Source organism: Patagioenas fasciata, chromosome 2, assembly GCF_037038585.1.
Source record: "Patagioenas fasciata isolate bPatFas1 chromosome 2, bPatFas1.hap1, whole genome shotgun sequence".
NCBI classification, from domain to species: Eukaryota; Metazoa; Chordata; class Aves; order Columbiformes; family Columbidae; genus Patagioenas; species Patagioenas fasciata.
The window spans coordinates 6,995,225-7,010,007 of NC_092521.1; the positions used below are offsets into that span (position 1 = coordinate 6,995,225).

Sequence of the window (14,783 nt, forward strand, 5' to 3'; positions counted from 1 at the left end):
TACAGTGTCCCTGTGGAGACAGAGCTTTGACAAAGGATTTTTAAAAAACATACAAACAGAAAAATAGGTACAAAATGTACGCCTCCCTTGTCTGGCAATAAAATTAGGGAAGATCGCTGAGTGGAGGGAGAAATTCACTGCAATATCTTGAATATGTGATTTCCTTATAGCCTCATCCTCACAAAGCCTCCAGATTTCTGTACCTGATGGGGTTTCTCATGTGAACGACCATATGAAATTTCTTCCACCAACTATATTCTTTCCCTAACTTTCTTTTGTGAGTTGCTAGAGATAGGATACTAAGTGAGGAAAAACAAGTATGGTTTTGCTATGTATGTTTCTGTATTACCTTAATTCTCTGATGACTCATAGGAATTGCTGCCCAAACATTTACATTTATATTGATGTTGTAACTGAAAGACTATAAAGCTTTTGATGTAATTATTCTCTGTCTCAGCTTTTGGGGTGATCATGAGTGTAAAAGTCTGCTGCTTCCAGCTTCCATCTTTTCTCTTGACATCTTCTGACAAGATTGTCCTGTGCGTGGTCCAGCCTGTGAAGCAGAAGAGGTAGGAGAGAGCTTAGACACCTACCTAGAATGAGGAAATACTGAAGGAGCCTTCAACACTTTGTTCATAAGGTACTCAGTTATTGTTGGAAGGAGAAAGTTTGTACATAACAGTCCTTTCCATTAGTTGTAAAGATGATCAGCTCCCACAAAGCCCCCAGTAATCATTTGGATCCAAAATCGAATTCCTTCCATTCCTTCTTTATTAACTCCACTGGAAATCATGAAGGAAGACAGGGCTCATAAGACTTCAAAGCCTGATCTGTGCTTACAATAGCAGAAAAACAACTCTGGCCTCCATGAGGAGCCAGCAGTGAGTGCAGCCAAACTCTGATGTGGCCTCAAAAACCCCTTTTGAAAGGGGAAAGTTTCTTCACTGCCCACACCTCATCAGGCAAATATCTCCTAGATGTAGAATCATAGAACAGTTTGGATTGAAAGGAACCTTCAAAGCTCATCTAGCTCATCCACCTCTTCAATAGTCAGGGACATCTTCAACCAGATCAGTTTGTTCAGAGCCCAGTCCAGCGTGGCCTTGAACGTTACCAGGGATGAGGCATCTACCACCTCTCTGGGCAACCTGAGCCCGTATTTTACCACTCTTGAGCTAACACCCTGTGTTAGCAATGCAATTCTGTCTTATTTTGGCACAAAACTCCTCCTGCTACCATCTTCTTAGACCTTACAAACTGATGGCTATGTCTAAATAGTGGTCTCTGTAATTTCAGGATATGTGTGCCCTCCTTGCGTTAAACCAGCCTGTTTGGACCCTGGTGCCAGTCTAAGTTGTGGCAGTATGTAATTCATTACAGGCTGCAAAATGACTGCAGAAAAATGAATTTTCCTCCTGTGCATACTGTGCTGCTACCACTAGGTCACTATCTGCATCAGAAACGTGCAGTTTATTGCTGATTTACATACATCTGCAGCATACCACAGACATCGAGTCTGCTCACACTTAATCACTTCTAGGAAAGCAGAACTTCAAGGGACATGGAGGTGGCATCCAGGATGGTGGTATTAGTGCCTCAGAGACTGCCTTTCTTGAAAACTCCCTGGTTGTATTGCCCAAGTTTGCTTGGCTGGGAGTGTTTAGGCACAAGCAAAGAGGATTTAAAGGAAATAGCCTCCAGTTGGCTATCTTTATCTTGTTAGCATATCTCCTTCCTCTTCAGGAACTGTTTGCTTTGCAACTCAACTAAGTGTGTTAAGGACAACACCAAAGCCAACACTTACATGCTCTGGAGAATCAGTAATTTGTGCCATGTGATCGGTTGCCAGTGCCCCAAGCTCTCCAAAGGAAACTCCAGTTCCCTGTCCAGCTGAACCTCAAGAACTCAACATGCATCCTGCAAGTCCTTGCTGGTTTGAGAAGGGTCATTAGCTCCATGAGATAACTGAGCAGCATGCTTGTGGCATGATGACAGCTTTTCAAGCAGAGCTTGAAGGATAGCTGTTCTGAGGCTGGAATAAGTGCCAAAGCCTTCAGGAAAAATTACAGCCCTTCTGTGAGTCAAACTTTCTAGCCATGCAAAGCCACCCTTCTGGTGAAGGATGCTGGCCTGAATTTGAGAGGGAAATGTTTACCCTGTTGTTTTGATAGACTCTGCTAGCCTTGTTTTATTCAAAAGCTGTACCTCAGTCCCTGTTGTGTTAGTTCCCTGTCTAGCAGTGGCTCACTTGTCCCTATTTTATTTTGTCACAGATCAAGCAATGCCATGACAAATAAGTCAGTCTTTTCCTCTGTTTGTAAACCAATTAATTTAGATCTTGCTCTACAGCAAAACCTGGTGCAGTTATTTATATCAACATGGGCCCAAGCACTGAAAACAAGTCAACATTCTGATTATGGCTCTGCATATTTTATTGACTATATTTAAATCATGCTGCTCTAAACTGGCACCTGTTCCTCTGTTGCTGCATTCAAGTTTAATAGTTCCTGCCTGTCCAAAGATCCACCATGACAGAAAACAGTCCACAGACTGTTTACATTCAACGTCCCTTGGAATAAACATTTGTTTCAAAGTTTGTTTGCAATATGTTAAACATTTTACAGCTGATGATGGCTATTAAAAAAAGAATATAAAATTGAAAACCTGAAAGTAAAACATCAAGCTGTATTGATTTCAGTATTGCAAATATTCCCCCTTTCAGCAGTACCCAGACCCTAGTTCCGCTGATGCTGCTCTGACCATCTTTCTCTGTCAAGTTCTCTTGCCAACGTCGTTATCTTCTTCCCATACTGTCCCAGACTGTGAGTATTTTGGTGATAATAATTGAACTCACAACTGTTTGTCAGGTTTTCAGTGCTCTGAGCTCTTGTCTTGCTCAGTGTGTATGACACTGCTTGCTGTGCTGTTTTTTTTTGGTTTGACACTAGAAACACACAATTCATCAGCTCCTTACAAGCATCGGTAACTTCACTGATGCCACATGAAACCTCAAGGCAGATGCTGAAAATGTTTACTTTGTTAGCAATTTCAGATAATTTTATTAAATAAAAAGGGCTATGTTAAGAGCCTTTAACTTGTTCAAAACTTGGATCAAGCAATCAAAATATCAGAAAACCTGACTTGCTAAATATATGCATATTTTCTCGAACCAGCAGAGTTATCTCTTTTTTTCCTGGGATCCCTTATCTCCCTTGTAACACATCTTCTGAAATCTGGAAAAGGGAAGAGACTCTTCTAAGAAGTCCAGATTGCAGTTCCAGGAACTTATCTATTCTGAGCACTGAAAGAAGCAGAAAAGTTTTTGTGGATTGGTCTCTGATCATAACAAGATGTGTGCACATTAAGTAAGGAGAGAACGGAGACTCAAAACTTACCTTTGTCATTTTCCATCTTCTAGGTGCTGAACACCTTTCAGTCCAGTGATACTTTGTTACAGCTAGACATCTACATCTGTATCATAAAAGGCAAAATGTTTCAGGAAAAATAGGAAAGGCAAACTGTTGTATCATTAAGTTCTGAGGATTTGCTTGCTGGTGTTTTTTTTTTTTTTTTTTGGTTGCTTGGTTTGTTGTTTTTGGTTTTGTTTGTTTTCCTTTTTTTAATTTTTCCTCCTTTTTTTACAGACATATAAGACATTGGTGTCTATACAGACACACATATTCTCCCTCTCTTGCTCTTTTCATGTGTGATTCTGCAGACACATTCAAAATCCTGTTTATATGTGCAATTTTGCTGTGAATGGCAGTCATCTAACTAGATGTGGACTTGACTCATGTGTCTACACCCAAGCAAGTCACAATCACGCTTGGTGACCACCCTTGGTGGTCAGCACAGAAGTTTGTGTCAATGGTCACATGAATCTTGTTGAGTGTATATGCTAGATCTCTATTGACTACAGTGTAACTAAATACCTCATACATATGAAGGCATTTCTAGTTAGTGAGATGAATCTCGTGAGCAAGTGTCTGTGCTTTATATTTTTCACAAACAAGGATAATCAGTGCGATTAATGTAAAGAATGTGCCTACTTGGAATGTCCTCAGAACATCTGAAGGAGACTATAACTTGTTCAAGTGAAACTGTAGTGAATTTGATCAGGCAAAATGCAATATAAGCATTTAAAATCTGACAAGGACATCTGAGTTTACAGTGCATTTAGAAAATACAATGAAGCTTTTTGTGAACAGAGATGGAAATGCAGTCAGAACAGTGCCAAAAATGTATAATCATCTCTCATCTTCTCACTGTTTTAGCTGTCACCACTTCATTAGCTGTCACTAGTTAGTAGCATCATGGTAATGTTGAAGTCCCTCTGTTATCTACTTGGACTTTTTAGTGATGTCTCTATTGACATGACAGTTTGTGCTGTAAAGCAGATATCTCCTTTACTCATGGCTCTTACACATGGCTCCTACAAGAGGATGCATCTCTTCCATCTTCTTACATTGCCTTTCCAGCCCTATAGAGTCTGATGCTGATGTCTTTCTAAGAAGGACCTCAGTCAACTTGCTGTCACATCCATATGTGGCCCATGCAGAAAGCAGACAGAATTGACCTTTAGGTGTTGCTAAACATTTGAATGAGATCAAACATCCTAATATACTCCCAAGGACTTAGTATGGACCTAGGTCCATGCAGTTTGGAGATCAGTCATGTATGAACTTGAATAGAACTCAAAATAAATATGTATATATATAGTGGGGATTTTTTATAAATACAGGAAAATAATATATAGTCCATGCTCTAAAGAGCTCTAATTTTCTGTGTAAAACCAACAACAATACGAAAGTTCAGACTGGGAAAAATATAGTTCCTTTTATTGGTGAGGTGAGCACAGTCAAATGTAAGAATGACGCATAATTCTATTTGACTGTCCTAAATAAACTTCAAATAAGTTGCTGCTTTTTGATGCATTTTGTGTCTCCACGACTGACAGTGGGAATATCAGAAAAAAAGATTCAGGTGAACAGTGGGGATAAGACACAGAAACTGCTGAATATTGAAGATGATTATGTTCTTGGGAATCTGAAGTTTTAGCTCTCAGTTGTCCATTAAACTTTAAAACCTCTTTTTCTTTTGAAGGTTATAAGAAGAAATACAAGTTGGAGAAATAAGAGGTAGGGAAGTTGTTAAGAAGAGAGGATTAGGTGGCAGTGGGAAGCTAGTCCAGGTGGAAATTATCTCCTTTTTCCTTCTGTTTCTCTCTCCCTCCTGTCTGAATTTTGCCTGATGTTTCATTTCATGCACAATACCATCAGCAGGTTATTATTAACTGGTGTAAGCAGATAGTGATTTGTGCTGAGCTGAACTCAGAACTGGTTTACTAGTCGGCATGTGCTAACAGAGGACAAATCGAGGTTGCTCTTCACTCTTTTTTTTTTTTTTTCAAGTGATCTGACCTAAATTTGCACAGCTGTGTTCACATTTAATCCTGCCTAATAGCTCAAAAGCTTTATATCTCATAAGAGCAGCCTACTGGCACCTGACATTTATTCTGGCCCTCAGTCAGTTCTGCCCTACAAATCCTCTGGCACAACCTGGTATTTTGGGGTTTTTTCCCTAGTAGATTTATTCCTCCATTTAAATACCCTTGAAATGACCACTCTATGAAGGGTATAATCTACACTGCTTGTTTTCAGCCTTCTTGGATTTGGTGACCTGTACAAATTCACCAGTATAGTTTGGTCCCACAAACAGAATGTAAGAGGAACTGAAGTTGACTTGTTTTCCTAAGTTACTTTCTTCGGATACTTTCGGTTCACTGTTTTCACTCATGACTATCTGGACCATATATTTGAAGCTATTGATCTAGAGTTAAGGTTCTCAACTGTGATATGTGACTTTACACACAACACTAATTTTGTTGAAGGCTGAATGGGTATCTACCCCTAGAGAACTAGATACCACTAGCACTTTGTGAATTCCAGTTGTGTTGGCAGAAAACAAATCACAGTGGAGTTTGAAAGTACAAAAAAAATAAACATAAAATAAACCAGCTCCTTTCATATTTGCTCCCTTCTGAATATTCTTTTGGTTATGAGTAATTTTTTCAAGAATCATTTATTATTTGTCTTCTATGTCTCTAACTCATAACATTTTGGCAGTAGCAAACAGTAAACCTTAAGAAAAGTGATTCATGGTTCTGCACTCTCTATGACCATATGCCTAATGCATCGAACAAAATTGTGGTCATCCTTTTTCCCAAGAATATTAAACAGCATTTTTTTCTCTTAATATTAGAAGATTATTTTCAGGGCATCCATCCAAATTGAGTTAGCTCTTCAGAGTACAAAACAACCCCAAATTAGTTTTAACATTTTGAACAAGGACAAATGCTTATACAATGAAAAACAGAGCCAACCAGACAAAAACCCCAAACCCAACATGTTTAATACATGTGATTAAATAAAACTATGTTCCTTGTATTTGTTTTTACCTGTATCACAAGTCCTTATTTTGGCTTACATATTCAGAAAAAAATTCAAGGGATTACAACAGAGTGGAAACCTAAAAAAGGTCACCAAAATAACTGCAAGTGATTATTGCTATCTTGTACCATGATACTATCACATTCTGTAAACTATACTAGGTAACATCAGGTAATTGTAAACACTGAGATTTTACAAATCCCTGATACTTCCATGACTAAACAGAGTGTTAGAAGATTTCTCTTGTCTAAGAATGACATGATTCTGAAGACGATTTGAGACTTAGTCTTAAATGGTAATACATATTAAAATAAACAGAAAAAATCACAAACAAGCATAGATCCAAAAGGTATAGATTTTGTAAGTGCATTTAGGAAACAAACTAACAAGCTTTCTGATCCAAACTGTGTATGTGCATCACCTTTTCAAATTTAATTGCATATATTCCTTGCTTTCAACTTCTTTACATACTGTTGTGTGAGGTCAAATATTTGAGTGAGATGATACCTGTTTTCCACTGGATGTAAATATTTTGATTTATCAAACTGTTGAAGTTCTTGTAACTTGAAAGTGAGAAACCAAATACTAGGGAGCACTTTTTTTTGTTACTCTTAAAGCTGTGCCGAAAGGCAAGTCTTGAGGGATTACATACTTCAATGGCTTTCCATGATTCAGGATAAATGCTCTAGCTTGTTGACTGTGCTATAATAAGATGAAAGGTCTAATTCAACAAGTCAAAGGGACATAAACCCATGATTGAATCACTTCACTGAACTAAGCCCATAATTTTTGGTTTTGTTGTTGCTTTTTCCCCAGGGTTGACACACATCTCAGGAAAAAGAAAGTTTTATAAGAATTCAAGGAATAAAAATATATTCCGGTAATTCTTTAGTCTCAGCAGTGTTGGGGAAACAAACAAAACTGTCTTAGGAAAATAAGAGGTATTCTGAATAAAAATCTAACCTAGAATAGTCTAAAAATTCATTACTCATAAGAGATCTAGGCCCTGTTATATTTGCAATTTATAATGAGAAAGGGTAAAATATAAAATATTGTAACTATTTATTTTTTTTTTTTTCTAAACAAGCCTTTTATTGCATTTAGATTGTCTCCTTTTGAAAGTGTAAAATAGATATCTTGTTATCACACAAAATCTTAGAAGAGAATTACTGGCTTGATTTATTTTAACAAAATGAGTTGTTAAGTTTTGAAATCATTGTTTTGTTTAAGACCTCACCTCTCCTATTTTTCTGATGTACTGGCAGAAAAAATGAGAGATTCTGTAAACTGGAGAATGGTTAATGACAATGTTTCAGTGAAAGGATTTACTGACATTTGTGACTGCTTTGACTCAAGCAACTAATGTGTGCTCAGAATAAGCTATTGAAATGCAATCACTGCCATAAGAACTGGGTTCCAATTCAGACATGTGGAAGTGAACACTGGAACAACTTAATTGATAAAGAAAAACAAACAACAACAGCATAAAAGACAGTGTAATGACTGTGTTTCTTCTCTTAATGTTTTAATCTCAGAGCATATTTTTGTATGTTTATAGTCCTCCTTCTACTTTGTTCCTCTGTTCCTTAGAATTTTACAGTAGGTGAAGGCATTTGTGAAGAGGAGAATAAGGTTATCTCACTGTAACTTTATTCTACATGCTTAACCAGCTTAACCAAGGAATTATTAACAAATAAATAAAGAGATTAAAATACCCAGCTAGCAACAAACACCAGCTTCTGAAGAAATTCACAATAAAATAGAAACTGCTTTAAAAGCAGTAAGGACAGTAGTGCTACCCTGGAGATAGTATGTGCTGTGTTTTCCAAGAGGCAGCTTTATTCTCCTAAATGAGTGTTTCTAGGTTTATGAGTCATTGCCCTTTATCACACAGTGTTTTGTTCTTTTGTCCTTGTTTGTTTGTTTGTTTGTTTGTTTTTCCTCTGGCTTCTGTGATAGAGATGGACAAGAATGGTGAAAGCACTGAATAGCCACCCTGCTCTGTCCCCATCTCACCTTCCTCTACTTCCTTTACTTGGGCTGATGTTGATGCTTTCTGAGCAGGGAATAGTCAGACCTGGTTTTTAGCCTCAAGGTGTGTGTATGGTACATAACCGACTAATCACTTGCTGTCAGAGGGCTTGGTCAGTTGACTGTATCTCTAAAATGTCATCAGCACAAACACTGTGAGTCAAAGAGATTGCAGAGACAAATGGAGGTAAAGATGAACAAAGCTACAGAAGTTTGGCCAGTATCATATGTTGAACAATCTCCAACGAAGAAAGTATCTATCTCCACTGACAACAATGGAGATGTGGGGAGTAAAAACAAGCCTTCGTTTAAAAATACAAGTCAGTCTCCAGTCTTTAAACATAGATTTTTATGGGGCTTTCTTTGTATAAAGGATTATGATTTTCAGTTAGTGTCTCCTTGCTAAAATTAAAATGACAATGGAAATAGGCTGTCTCTTCCTAGGACACCAAGTCTAGCTGGAAGGACAAACTGTCAAAATGGTGATCTGACTCATAACATCAGTGAGTGTAGGACACCACAGCATGAATGGGGAGAGTGGCAGTGTCTCATGAAGCAATCCAGTGTTTTGGAAGTGATGAAAGTGAGCATGGACACTGCTTTTACAGAAGTAATTCACCACAACAGGTCCCACATTGCTCTAGTAGCTTGCCGTGGATATTTACTAATATTATCTTCAGCCCTCTTCTGGAAAATACAAGGACTTTGACTTAAAATCAGGCATTTTAGGAAACCAACATGTACTAAAGCCTTCTCAAAAAACATTTATGTGTTTTTCTTTAAACTGCTTATTAGAGAATTTGATGATACTTGAATACTGGTAACATTCCCTGTTGTGTTTACAATGCTGATGCAATGGCGTCTTTCACTTCAGTGTTATTTTTACTGACTATTCCTCTATTTATAGCCCAAGATTGTCCTCCACAGTCATTAGTAGTGAGTAAGGGGTGACCAGAGGTCGTTCACCAGCTCTGGATTTTGAAGGACTGTGATCAGGTTCCTTTAAGGAGGAAGCTGGTACAGCATCAAATATTGAGTGCACAATTTTAAGCACTTATATTTTTTTAATCTAAGGGTTCTTGCAGCTGTTTTGTTGAATTCCATAGCTTCTTTTATTGAAGTATGATGCTTCTGTCTCTGATCAACTTTGCTTTGAACTTGCTAAGTGCCATGATGCTAAGGTGTCCCAGAGGTCACTTTTAAAACTTATCAGGTTTTTTGGTTGGTTCGTTGATTGTTTTTTTTTTTTTTTTTTGTTTGTTTTTGTTTTTTTTTTTTTGTTTTTTTTAGGATGATTCTTCTACATTTGTTTTGAAAAGGTACAAAACATACAAAATAAAATGTAAGTAGAATGAAGATGTGTGTTTGTATTTCAATGTATTTAATTTTTCATTCACTCTAGTTTACCTTACCTTCATGTCATTCTTTGTATCTTGGACAATATTGATACTGGTCTGAACTGGCTGACCATGCGATCACAACTCTCCTCTTTAAACTGATGTCTTCAAAAGCATGGAGTTTCCTTTGATCCTGACCTTTCAGTCTAGGGAAATACGCATCAGCACAACATGCAGGTTTATCCAAAGGCAATTCTTCCAACTAGCACTCTCCTCGAGGCTAAATACCTTGTCAAAGTATCACTTTGTTATATTGTGTGGTTTTCTCTTGGCTTCCCACACACAGTCTACTTTGTTTTGATGCTGTGTGCTCAGACAAGATTATCACACACATAACCAGGTGGATATGTGATACACATGACTCATAAACAGTATACAAATCCTTTGTGTGAGAACGTGAAATGAGAAAACATTAGCCTGATTCTGTTCAAATGGAAGAAAAAAAAATATTTTTTTTTTTTTTTTAAAACAGTGCTTTTACAAGTGATAATGTTTGAGTTTACCTTCACTGCTCCTAAATCATGTCCTGAGACAAGTTAATGTAGAGTTCCTTACCTTAGAGATATATCAGATGAGTAGCTTAGCAATTGTTCTTTTCTTCTTTTCAGTTACTGACATCTATTACATATATTGCGTACATTTAATGTCCCATTCTTTTCATTCCAGACTCAACATCTGCAATGTTTGGTTTTTAGGACAGTGAATGAAAGCCCAATAACCTTTTAACTTTGGAAGGAGCTCTTTTTGAGAAATGGTAGTGCTTGAGAGGATAATCAGAAATAAAGCATAGTTTAAATTAACCAATATAATAAGACAGTCAGTTGGAAAATTACTAATCAAATGTGAACATCGATACTTATCAGAAAACTACAACCTTCTGCTTCTCTGAGGACTTAATGTATCAAACTCTTCATTCTCACTTCATTGTAGGCAATGGTTAAATCTCTGAGTGACATGGAAACTACTTGTTAGTACATATGGAGAAATTCTCCACTTTGCAGTCTGAATTGGATGTTCCTTTAAAGCCACTTATGCCTCAGAAAAGGGAATTATTAATAGCCCTGACATGGGTCTTCCTCAGAAATTGTACTTGGCTCCTGTCAAACAGCTACAAAAATTACGCTTATGAATGTGTTAATTGAACAAATCTGATCTCTATCTTTTTAATTATGCTATAGGCAATTTCTATACAGCTTGCAGATTGCCAGAAGTAGACTTGCAGGGGGAAAAGGAGGAAAGGGTAAATAGAAAATTCAAATCTGTCCAAAATCTGTAAAAGCCCTTGGCTTGCCTCTGCTGCTATTAGGGAGATGTTAAGGGTTTACACTGTTGTATTAAACTTACTTTCCCAAAGCTTTCTTGAGTAAAGTATGACCTCCTGAAATCCCTTCCAACCTAAATTATTCTATTACTTAATGAACATAGGAGATATCATCCGCAAATGGCTGTAATGCTTCAAAATCTTGATTCAGTTGGTTTGACCTATAAGGTGCTCTGATTGTCAGCATTTTCCTTAGAAGAATCTCTTCTATTCATTAATCTTTAAATTATTCATATTCCCTCAGAAGCTTCCCTTCCAGGACTTTAGTTAAGTCATAGGAGGAGTCAAAAGCAAGATAATTCTGAATTCTGCTCTCAGCTGTCTGGGGTTTTTGTCTTCTTAGCCTGTGCTTTTACTGAAATGAGCTGTGCTGACCCTGGATATGTGCCATTTGGTAAAATGGGAAGAAAAAAATCAATTTCCCGTACAAGAGTAGCAAGAAGGTTAATTAAAATTTGCTTTGAGATTCTTGCACATAATATGTTATTTACTTTTTGTTCCTTATGTTTTCCATAATATTATCATTCTGTCTTCAGGCTTAATTAGACTTTTTACCTATTTTAATTACTACTTTGATCTGGTTTTTAGTGAATCTTCCTAAAGATGGAGCTCAATGATGTTATTGGAAAGATTCCAGTTGATCTCAGTCAATTTCAAGCTTTGCAGGAACCTCTAGATGCTGAATAAAATGTAGTAATCCATTCATGGATTTTTAAAGCAAGATACTTCAAGTGTTTATAATGCCTGTATATATGTGTTGTTTAGGTGATGACCTGAAAAAATCATGTCTGAGGTCCAGGGAACGGTCGAGTTTTCTGTGGAGCTACACAAATTCCATAACGTGGACCTCTTCCAGCGAGGGTGAGTTGATGTTTCCATTAATTTGCAGCTGCTTACAGAGAAGTAAATTACAGAAAAGAGTTAACCTTCAAAACAAGTTATTTTCTGCCAAATGCAGTTATATTTCATGCAATCTCTGGGGCAAGGAAGAATGTCATTGGGTTTTCATTGCCGTCAAGGAAGATCAATGTACATTACTTTCACTATAAAGTCAGAGTGACTGACATGTTTTTGTAACATGATGTTGTAATGCTGCAAATTATTTTAAGCATATGTTCAGATATAAGAACAATAGCTGCTTTAAATGCTTCTGGACTGGAATTGAGCCTCTGTGCTAAATGATAACTTCATTGAACTACAATGAAAATATTTTCATTTTAGAGTAATAAATCTAATGACTATATTCATTTAAAGAAGTTCAGCTGAATCCCACCATTTTGGAAAGGAACATGAATACTCATCGTCACCTAAAGCTCTGGTTCTGGTGGGCACATTGTTTTTTTTCATGTCCCTGTAAGTTAGAAGAACATGTGCAACTTCTGGTTTATCAAAAATTTTGCCCCCATTCTTTTGCACCTCTCTTCCTAACAACTTTTATAACAGCCCAGTGGCTGTGGAGAATTCTAACCAGGTGTGAGTCATTACTCTGTCTGCACATTGGACCCCATTGTTGTTTTTCAGTGTGGAAAAGATAAGATGCTGAAACACTTTTTGAGGAGACCAGAAGACCAAGATGGGTCAAATTAACATTCACTAGCTATTCTCTTTCAAGCCTTAGCTTGATACAGGGTTGGTTCACAGTTGAGTTGAGGTGGTCCATCTTGAGCACCATTTCAAGTACAAAACTCATGGATTTGTTTCAGATATTGGGATGGATTAGGTAGAGCTGAGTCCATCTGTATACAGGCTTTTGATAGTTTTTACGTTGATGAACTAAGTGAAAAAGATGTTGTGAACTTGAAGGAAACATATATCTGTTTTACTTTAACAACTAACATCTATCATTCTGGTAGTATGTCCAAGCGAATATCCACTAAATTTGTCTGAAAACATTCTGACCATACCAATACTTGTGTTAAATAGGAAAAAAAAAAAATCCTCTATTCTTGAGGTGTTTGGTTTATTTGGGTTACAGAAATCTCTTGTGTATTCTGGTCCTTACAACCTTAGAAGACAGTTCTAGCTATAGATTTTTTTTTTCTTGGCTTGTGATGATCAGTATAAGGGCTTTGATCTTCCTCACATCTGAAAATTCACAACCATCTGTGCGTTCACTGATTTTTTTGACTTAGACGGCCAGTAACCATCCCACTTCTCATGTTACTGTGTGACAAGCTGCTTGTTTTTTGTCGTATTGGCCAGATTTTGCATTCAATAATTTCTCTAAAATGGTTTCTTTGGCTTTGATGGTCAGATCAAATCTCTGGTGTGTAGGTAAACCTAGACTAACAGAGATAATTTATTCTGCTGTCAAACTAATGAGTTCCTAATTACCCTTGCATTTTCCCCAGAGGTGCTTACCTTGCTTTACTGATTAATATTCCAAACACATGGTACTATAGGTTATACTGCATTAATTTGTTTACAGTAATTTTTCTTTCTCTGTATCCTGCATAGTATTACATTTGCTTTCCTTCTGTAGTTCTAACCTTTGCAATTCCAAGAAAACCATTTATTGTATCTCATATTTGCTGATCAGTATCATTTGGCTGGCTTCATCTAGTCAGCAGCCCCTATCACTGCAGCATGAAAGTGTGAAGAAAAGCAGAGCATGAACTTGCCCAATTTCATTTTAACTTGGGCACACTTTTTCTTTTTTTCCCTTATTGCCATTGTTAATATTCACTGATCTGAGATATCTTGGCTTGAAATACAGCCTCCCCAAATGAGAGGGTGGTAGAAGTAATGATGATGGGAATTTTCTGTTTCTGTTTACTTTGAGTGCCTTTTAAATTCAGTCAATATCATTCTGTCCTGCAAAAGGATGGAAAGGTGATTTATGAAAGGCTGTCTATCAGGATAAACAGCAGAGTTGAAATGAATCTTAATTTCTTTGGGAACCCAACATGCTGTGTTTTTAAGAAGAAAAGCAAGAATAACAATGAAGAGTATTAATATTAATTTCTGTTTCCTACTTTTCCTCTTAACACTTTGGTACAAAATCAAAATAATGATTAAAAAAACACAATCAAAAACCTAATTATCTCCGCAGATATATAGCAGTCCTGCTACTGTATGCCTAATTGGCATAAGGTTGTGATTCCTGGGTGGGAACTATGTAACTGTGCAGAAATAAGGACAGTATTTTCCAAAATACTTAGTCTTGGAAAACAGTCCTTCTGCAGTCATTACTTTTAGGGAGAGCATGGCTGGGCCAACAGTGAGCCTTTTAGGGAATAGCACTCCATGCAAATAAAGGAATGAATAAATCAACAAGTTTTAGCAAGAGAATCCACCCTTCTGGAGCTGTCAGGCAATAGTTAATATTCAAAATTGATTAAGGACATAATCTACTGGCTGTAAGCCACAGAGTCAAAGTGCTTTTAAGTGTTAGACCTTCAGTAATGGTCCTGTTCTATTTTTGATTGCACTGGAACCTAGTTTGAATTCTGTCTGCACACACAGACAGTTGCCACCTCTCTCTCCCCACAAGAAATGGAAACTCTTTGTTCTATCTGAATTGCACCCTGTGATGTTTCAGTCATGTTACTTGTATGAATGGTTGATATTGAAAAAAAGACTACA

At 37.1% G+C, this 14,783-nt stretch overlaps 1 protein-coding gene across 1 annotated transcript in view; it reads left to right on the top strand.

The window, feature by feature from the left end:
• The window catches only part of FAM135B (family with sequence similarity 135 member B), a 209,871-nt gene that overhangs the window by 49,023 nt on the left and 146,065 nt on the right, over window positions 1-14,783 (top strand). Inside the window, exon 2 of the mRNA XM_065831691.2 lies at window positions 11,964-12,059. Within this exon, the coding sequence (XP_065687763.1) occupies window positions 11,983-12,059 (77 nt within the window). The 5' untranslated portion in view covers window positions 11,964-11,982. The remainder of the gene's footprint in view (window positions 1-11,963; window positions 12,060-14,783) is intronic.